The sequence below is a fragment of the Neomonachus schauinslandi genome, chromosome 1 (genome assembly GCF_002201575.2).
Source record: "Neomonachus schauinslandi chromosome 1, ASM220157v2, whole genome shotgun sequence".
Taxonomy (NCBI): Eukaryota; Metazoa; Chordata; class Mammalia; order Carnivora; family Phocidae; genus Neomonachus; species Neomonachus schauinslandi.
Genome location: NC_058403.1, coordinates 124,791,418 through 124,800,462, shown reverse-complemented (window position 1 = coordinate 124,800,462; position 9,045 = coordinate 124,791,418). Strand labels below are relative to the sequence as shown.

At 38.6% G+C, this 9,045-nt stretch overlaps 1 protein-coding gene across 1 annotated transcript in view; it reads right to left on the bottom strand.

Moving 5' to 3' along the window:
- Positions 1-7,133: 7,133 nt before the first annotated feature.
- The window catches only part of RYK (receptor like tyrosine kinase), a 94,152-nt gene continuing 92,240 nt past the window's right edge, over positions 7,134-9,045 (bottom strand). The window contains exon 16 of the mRNA XM_044912562.1: positions 7,134-8,265. Within this exon, the coding sequence (XP_044768497.1) occupies positions 8,154-8,265 (112 nt within the window). The 3' untranslated portion in view covers positions 7,134-8,153. The remainder of the gene's footprint in view (positions 8,266-9,045) is intronic.

Sequence of the window (9,045 nt, the reverse complement as noted above, 5' to 3'; positions counted from 1 at the left end):
GCGGGAAACCTCCTTCTCCCTCTCCCACTCCCCCTGCTTGTGTTACCTCTCTTGCTGTCTCTCTCTGTCAATTAAATAAAAAATAAATAAATAAAAAATAAATAAAATGCCCACCTCTGCAGTATTAATGACTACTCTAATAAATTAATTCCCCTTCCCGAAAAAGAACACCCACCTCCCTAAAAATCACCAACATGAGAAAGAGTCTATTTTTCATCTTGTGTCTGGGAAATGATACTAAATTCAGTTTCCTTCCTTGTTAAATAATATAGTTAGGTTACCTCTTTTTAGCTCTAAAATGTGATGCTATCCTAAAATGGCTGTGGGAAAAAAGCAATCTTTACAGCTATTTTTAAATCTTATTATACTGTTTAAATGCACTTGAAATGTTGTATCCTGTGGAAAGGGAACGAGACTCTTTTGAGAGGGACAGATGATACATGAGCCAGATGGTGAGGCTGGCAACAAAGGGATGCTGAAAATGGAAAGAGGTCCAAAGTGGCCAGAGAGGACAGCAGAGACAGGGGAAGGTCCTCAGGGAGAAGCCAGTCCCAGGTTTGCACAAAGCCTGGCAGCACCGGGCTGCAGCCTCCTGTCTCTTCCTTTTCCTGCCTTCCCAGAAGTACAAGAAGAACCCTAGGGAGTACTTATCACAAGAGTCTGTTTAGCTGACCAAGAATGCTTGTCAGGTCAAATAAAGCTGCCCTTCCTTCAGCTAAGTCATCTGTAGGTATTCCTGGGGGAACAAAAAGAGCAAAGGCCAGAGGGGCACTGCCTAGAGATTCCAACACAAAACTTAAAACACAGATCTATCAAGACGTTGCATTTCCTGATGAAGAGATTTTGGGTAAGTCAAACCCATTCTGAGCAAAGTCAGAGTTAAAGGAACTTTATTCAAAATACTAATTCTGGTGCTTTTCTGGAGCCAGGACCTATGACCAATTCCTCAAATCTATCAGAGTATCCAGAGTATCCTGTTCCCTGACTTACATAGACAACTTCTAGGGCATTCTTTAGGTGTATACTGAGTAATGCGGTGGCCAAACAGTTTAACTTCAAAAATTAACAAACCTTATATGAATGCAAATACACTAAATAAAGGCACAGAAATATAGTTCAATAGATTCAGGTGATATAGCATTAAATAAATAAATGTTTATTTAAGCTCTTTTAATAAGACTTTTATGGAAACATATAGCCAATCTCTGGCTTACTTCCAAAGGCCCTAGGTAATCAGACCATGAAGCTAGAGGAAAGGCACTTGGTAGGAGATACTGCAGGCCAAATACTGAGGAGAAATAAATATCCTTGCAAGCTCAAATCTATAAAGTGGTGGCAGAATTATGGACTGATGAAAAACAGTAGAGCCAGAGACCAAAGTAACAGCAATCACCAGGGAATAGTAGGTTTTCAGGACACAGACTTAGAGGCTAAAAGTTTAGGTAATAATCCCTATCAGGCTTTCTCCTCAAACACGGCAGTCCTCGTCAACCTTAAAAGCAGCTGACTGGGCATTCCCTCCATTCATTAAAACTTCACAATCACTGCACTTCTTCTCATACTTGACAGAACTGCTGAAGCATTAACGATACTGCTACAGGAGACCAGACTCCAGTCCATTACTCCATTTCTGCACAGAGACAGACACTGCTGGCTGCCCATCAGCAGCTAGATGGTACTTCCTTACTAATGCAAACCCAATTTTGCTCAGGGTAAGAATATGCTCAACTAAAAAAACAATTTCCTCAAATATTCATAAACTCACAAATGAATAGTATATATCCATACAATGATGAATAGAATATATCCGTACAATGGAATATTATTTGGCAATAAAAAGGAATGAAGTACTGATACATGCTATGGCATGAACCTCAAAAACACTAAGTAAAAGAAGCTACACACAAAAGGCCACATATTTTATGATTCCACTTAGATAAGAGGTCCAGAATAGGCAAATGTAGAAATAGAAAGTAGATTAGTAGTTGCCTAGGGCTGGGAGTGGGTAATGCTAATGGATATGGGGTTCTGTTTGGAATGCTAAAAATGAATTCGATTGTGGATATAGTGAAAATCGTTAAATTGTACACTTTAAATGGGTGATACGTGAATTATACCTCAATAAAGCTGTTGAAAAAAAGCCCAATAAAATCTAATTTCCCACAATGCCTAACTGCTGCCCATGTACTATAGTTCTGGCCAGTAAGATGTTGGTGGAAATACATTATGAGAAAGCTAATAGTCTCATAAAAAGGACTTAGCTAACTCATACCGTCTGCTTTTCATCCTTTTCCCCTCTTCCTAGGTCTAGGCCTTGGGCGGGGAGGGGGGGTCCCTGAAAGCAAAAGCATGCTAAAGATGGCAGAGCAGCAAAAATGGAGGAGACCAGGTAATGGATGATACCCTGGAATCACTATACCAGCCCTGGTTTACCTCTTTCTGGATTTGTAATGGGAGAGAAATAAACCTCTTATTTGGTTAAGTGATTACAGTTAGATTTCTATCACTTCTAGCCAAATGCTATCCCTCATGATGCATGCCTATCTAATATTAGCCTGTGCTTATTCTTGAAGCCAAGAAGGCAAAAGGCAAAAAAGTAGACTCAGAAAGATGCAAAAAAGTTGATTTCAAATGTAACATTCAGGCACCACGAAGTCAGCTTTCTTTTTTTTTTAAAAAAATAGTTATTTTATTTTCAAACTATACATGTTTTCCTCAAGCTTGATATATCCCCACGGGAGTGCTTAATCCCTCTCTAAAAATAAATCACTAGGAAATGCTTTAGTTTTGAAATGTGGGAAAACCAAGTATGAACAAATGGCATACTATCATTTGCTCAAAGAATAATTTCAAATATCAACTTCCATTTCTTTTTTTTTTAAATAAGTTTCTAACATCTGTTCTTTGATGGGTTAAGAGACATTTCCCATTAAGCTCTTAAAGAACAGCACTCAGAGAGCAAACAGAGGCCTGCAGATTCAGTTTACTTATATATAAAATGTATGTACTCAATACACTTATGTACGATGTTCATGTGTCCCAAAGAATTAAGTTCAATGTTATCCTAAGCACAAAAATGAATGTAGAAACAAAAATTAACTTAATAAGCAACTATCTGTATTTTTCCTTTCTAGCCCCATAAATTATATCACCACCTTTTTATTCTATGAGGTGAGGGTAAGGGGCAGACCTGGAAAACATTCTCCCACTGAAGTCAATGAATTACTTCATTTGGGGTAATTATTTTCATATACAACTCCAAATAAAGCTGACCTTGTGGACCTGTAAAACAATATGCCATTGGGTTAATTATTCCTGTGACCAAAGAAAAAGCAGGGAAAATGAAGTGAAAAGGTGGCCAAGGGACTGGGGAGGAGGGTGATTTTAAGCCACCACTGGGGTGGGATATAGTCTTCCCTACCAATCTGTCTCTTTATTTCATGCTGTATTGGTTTATATTACATAAAACTTAAACTCTTCGAAGTTGAATATAAATATCACATTGATAACACAGTATTTTAAATAAGAGATAATGCTTTTAAAGAATCAGCAGACTTTTTTTTAAGCCAAATTGTTCTTGTGTAAACAGTTATTTTTACTCAATTCATTAAATATTCAACCCTGCCATGTGTCAAGCACTAATTAAGCAAATGAGATTCAGACATGAATGACATGCAAATTGCTATCCTCAAGGAATGCACAGTCAAGTGGTAAAAATAAGCCTGCATCTTACCTTTGTCAGAGTGCAAACCTAGGAACAAGGCTGTAAAGCAACTACAAAGCCTGGAGGAGCAGGGTAAGGTGTCAGATCGGTCTCCTGGGCGATCTGGACTGGAGTGTGGCACTCTGAGAGGAGCAGCACATTCAAAAGAAAGGACACATGAAATGACACAACGCATGCAGGCAGGAAGCTGTGAGTTGGTGAAGAAGCAAGAGGTGAAACTGCAGAGCAGAGCGGCTGACTTTGTGTACCTGGGAGTTGGGAACTCTATCCTGAAGGCTTTGGGAAAGTGTTAAGGGTCTAAGCAGGGACAGCAGCTCTATGCTAGGAAGCATTACTCTAGCAGAGACTGGCTGGCTGGGTGGGTTAAGGGCCAAGGCCAGTCCAGAAGTTATGGAGGCGATGGGGCAAAAGATGATGGCGGCAAGCAAGATGACCATGTTGGGTCTGAAGTCCTAAGGAAATGAACTCAACAGAAGCTGATTTTCAAATAATGGAAACATTTAAAATTCTGTGTACTACTTCCCCGCCCCTTCACATTTCCCCCACCAAAAATACAGCCTTTACCACAATCAAAGGGCCTGGGGGCTGGAGTAGAGAGTCTTTCATGCTTGTAGATCAAATGACAAGAAAAAAGAGTGTCCCATACTGCAAAGGGATTTCTTCCCTTTATTGGATCATTCCCATTAGCCTGTGGAACATTTTGCAGTACTGTATCTTTACCTGGAAAACAAACATGCATTCCTCCCAATCCTCCAACCCACACCCCAAATACTTCTTTGATCTCCTGTAGTTAACTGCTCCATTTCCCTTCACAGCAGAACTCTTCAATAGTGCTGACTATAGCAGGGTCTCCACTTTCCCACATTGTATTCATACTTCAGCTTGCTCCAATCCCTACTGCTTTTGTCAATAACCTCCATAATGCCAAATCCCATAGAGGCTTCTTTCTCCATTTTGAAATACTTACTTTCCTGGGCTCCCACGACACCTCATTTTCCTTTTTTTGTTGTTGCTGTTTCCAACTACAGTGGCTTCTTCTCAGTCCTTTTTTTGGTATCTCTTCTTCCTTCACTAGAGTGTTAAATGTTGAGAGAGTGTAAGACTCAGTCCTAAAACCTCCATCCATCTAAACTCTCTCCAGAGGTAAGTTTATCCAATACCATGACTCTAAATATATAGTCTACATGGCACACTCCTACATTAGTATGTTCAATGAGAACTCTTCCCTGAGCTGCATACTCTCATCTGTCTACTTAGATAACCAACTGGCACCTCAAACATGGCCTACAACAGATAACTGATTCATTCCATCTGCCAAAGCAAAATCATGTTCCTTCTAAAGTTTTTCCATTTCCATATATAGTTTGGCCATACAACCAGATGCCCAAGCCCCAAACGAACTAGTTATCCCTGACTACTCTCTTTCATTCTCTACCCAACCCTCCAACATCCAAAGGATCTAGGTCCTGTCTGTTACCTTCAAAACATGTCTCCAATCTGCCCCTTCCAATCACCCATACTACCCAAAGTGGTCCAAAACCACTGTCTCTTCTTTCCTAAACTAAACAACAGTTTCTTAAAGAGTCTTATTACTTTCCCCCTTGCCTCCCTAAAACTCAATCTTTACAAAAGACCTGGCATAATATTTTTTAAATGACAAGTCAGATCATATCACTCCCTTATTTAAAAAAATCCTTGAATGAAAAATTCCATTTTATTTAGAATAAAATATGTGCCCCCGTGGCTTACAAGGCCCTGCTGCTCTCTGTTCCTGTGTCTGCCAGACCTCATCTGGTACCCTTCCATCCCTAACTACATTCTAGCCACACTGGCCTCTGTCCTCTTCTTTGGCAGCAGTAGCTGGAAGATGAGCAGGTAGGGCCAAGTCTAGAGGGCAGTTCATTCCTGCTTTAAGGTCTCTGCAATTGTGTCCCTTCAGCCTAGATCTTCTCATAGCTGGCCTTTTGTCATTCAGATCTCAGCTCAAATGCCACCTGCTCAGAGAAGCCTAGCTAAATATTACACCTAAAGTTCTTTTCTATGATACTGTTCTTGTTTTTCATAGCACTTACCAAAATCTTACTTATGTTCATTATCTGCTTCTCCCAACCAGAATGTAAAACCTAGAAATGGAGGAACCTTATCTCTCCTATTCCCTGCATATCTTGAGAGCCAGACAAACAGTGGGCACTCAATAAATACACATGTATTGAATGAATAACCCAATCTTCCTTACTTCTACAAATAAAATTTTCTTACAATGGGGGTGTTATAAGAAAGGACAGACTGCAATAGAGCTCTAGGTCATTAGAGCCAGCTTGTAATACCACATCAGTGCCTTGTTAATTTGCTTCTTTCCTATAAAAAGTATATTTTCTGCAAAATCTCTTCAGTAATATTCACACCCTACAACAAAACAATTGGAAGAAAACCAGCCACAGAAATCTTATAACTGCCCTTTTCATTGAAGTCAATGACTCCAAGTAGCTCAGCAAGAAAAATCTATTTAAAGTCTTAAACCACCTACTAAAACAAATGCACATACATAAAATGAAACAGCTTACAAACACAAAAAGATAAGGTTAAAGGCATCACACATCCCAGCAAACTGAGAGCACCTCTGAGAGCAACTGCTAATTTGGGATCAAAGATGTCAGCACTTTTTCTTTTGAACTGATCTTATACAAAGAACTGTGATATCTCAACAATGCAATAACCTGAACACAAAATAGAATGCACTGAATGCTGGAAGGGATGCTAGAGTTGAACCATTCTATGTGCATAATACATATAAGAACCAAATAAATATTTGTTGACTGAATGCCTTCTAAGATTACAGGTTGTGAACAAAAACACTTATAACTTACAAAGAGTTCAAAGAGCTTTTAGAAAACTGGACATTCAGGGGGCTGAGTATTTCATAAAATCAAAGAACCAGTGTTATTAATAAGTGGTACTCAGAAAAATCATGTTCTTGGCTTGCTTTTGACAGAGCATGTGTTGTGTGAGCTATTTTTCCAGATGTGCTGATTCACAAAACTTCTTTAATAATGGCAAAGGCTCCAACTGCTGTGCATTCTTCCTAATATACCTATGAGAATGGGAGTAGAGGCAGGCACCGGTAGGCCTAACTATTTAGGAGGCTCATTCAACTCTGCCTTAGGTCAATTACAACCAAGCATAAACACATACATATCCCTCATTTAATGGCTCTGGAGAAAAGTTTCAAAGTTGTAATATTTCCTTGTAATAATGATCCCAAATTATTAGAACTTGGAGGTTAAGGAGAGTCAGCTGCAACTGTGTTAGGGCTTAGGAGCCTGATTACATGGGTATCTATCTAGATGGCACATGTTCAAAGACTTACCAAACACAACCAATCATTCATTATGAACAATATTTTCAATACTATTATAAAACAAATCCTTTAATTTTTCAAGTGTTTTAAGAAACAACTTTATACTTAAGTCAGCCTTGAAGCACAAAATTTACCAGTTTACTTTTTTGGTTTTTTTTTTTACACTACCCAGAACAACTGAAGCACCGCCTCTGTGCATAGCACTATTCTAGGTGCAATAAAAGGGATTCTTAACCTTAGAAACATGATTTCACTTTCTGGAATAGTGTTATCTCCTTTCCCAGAGAGTAAAAAATAAATAAAATCACTATTGTTTACTACTGACTAACCTGCCCGAAGCATACTTCTGGTCATGGAAAATTTAAGTGTTTCAATGAATTCAGCTTCTACTTCCCCCAAAATAAGAAAGCAGAAATAATTTTCATTAAAAAAATAAAAAAGAAACAGTTTCCCACAAAAGGATAGTTTCTGTTTCTAAGGGTTTTTTAAAATTTTTGTCCCCTAGCTTTTAAGTTTTCTTCCTCCAATATTGCCTTTTCCTATACAAGGCAAACCAGACATCTTTTTATGCTGTTTTCCTTTTCCTAAGAAAAAGTAATGTATTCTGAAGACAAACCATTCCCAAGACTAGTGATAAATATTAAAAAAAAAAAAAACACAAAAAACTTTAAAGGTGACTCACCTACATTACCTTGATGAAGTAAAAAAATAAAAAAGCAGTTGGCACTAAGATAGCTATTCCAGGTATCTGTGTTTAAACAATTTTTAAAACTGTTTATTTTGTAAGAATGTACCCCTAGTCCAAAGTAACTATGTTTTAAAAAATTTGGGGCCAGAAAATTTACAAAAACCTTTTCAGTTCAACCTAATAAAAATGGTATCTAGAAAATATTCCACATTATTAAGTCTGTCTTTAAAAGTTCAGATTCTAAAGCATTCCTAAGGCACGGTGTTCTGGAAGACATATGTGCTTCTGCTGGTGTTGCGTGACGTACAAAGCATCCATGACTGGTTCCAAGGGAGCCCCGACAGGCACCGTGCTCCTGATGCCATGGGACTGTGAGAGGAGAGTCAGACATAGGCCCCCAGGGCTGCGTGGAACTCCGTGAGACACTGTACCAGCTGCTGGAACTTGGGCCTCTCCTCCGGGTCTAAGGCCCAGCAACAAGCCATCACAGCAAATCTGCAGTAACAAAAATGGGAAATTGTGCTAATGATGCTACAGTACTCCTAATCTTTAGGTCAATTCGATGCCAGTTGTTTTCTGTCTAAAGGTGGGCATGGGGAGAATGACATATTAAAAATCAATGAATATTACTGTATGTGGGCAGTTCTAAAATGAAAAGAAACTAAAACACGTTATCTGGATTTTATGTGTGGGTTTCAATTCTTCATGACATCATATCAAAATACATCAGCAAATATAGAGATTTCATGTAAATCCCTAAAACACAGACAAAATAACAACCTGTGTTTTCTGGAGAAAGAACTTGGAGGAAGAGGAAGATTAATCTAAGCTCTAAGCACACTGGATCTACAGTACTATCAGTGCAAAAGTTGCCACCTCACCATGGTATAGAAACCTTCAGGGGATTCAGGAAGCAAGACCACAGTCATCTGTGCACTCAATCACCCCTCAATAGCCTCCTGCCCACCCTACTCCCTTTATATGGGAAGATTACCTACATGAGGAAGGCAGGAAACAGGAACTATCTCAGCCTGGAACATTTTTCTTACATATCAGTTGACACCAAATGGCAAGGCAAGATGACAATGAGAAAGGCTTTCTATAACTAAGGCTGTATCAATAAAAGTCGGATACACACTCTATATAGAATAACTAACACAGTATTCAGTATTTTCTTACTATGTACGTTATTGGTCTCTCAGATTAGACTAAACATTACAAATATAAGAACTAAAAAATGTTCTAATGTCAAATGTATTAAAGAGTGAATGAGTC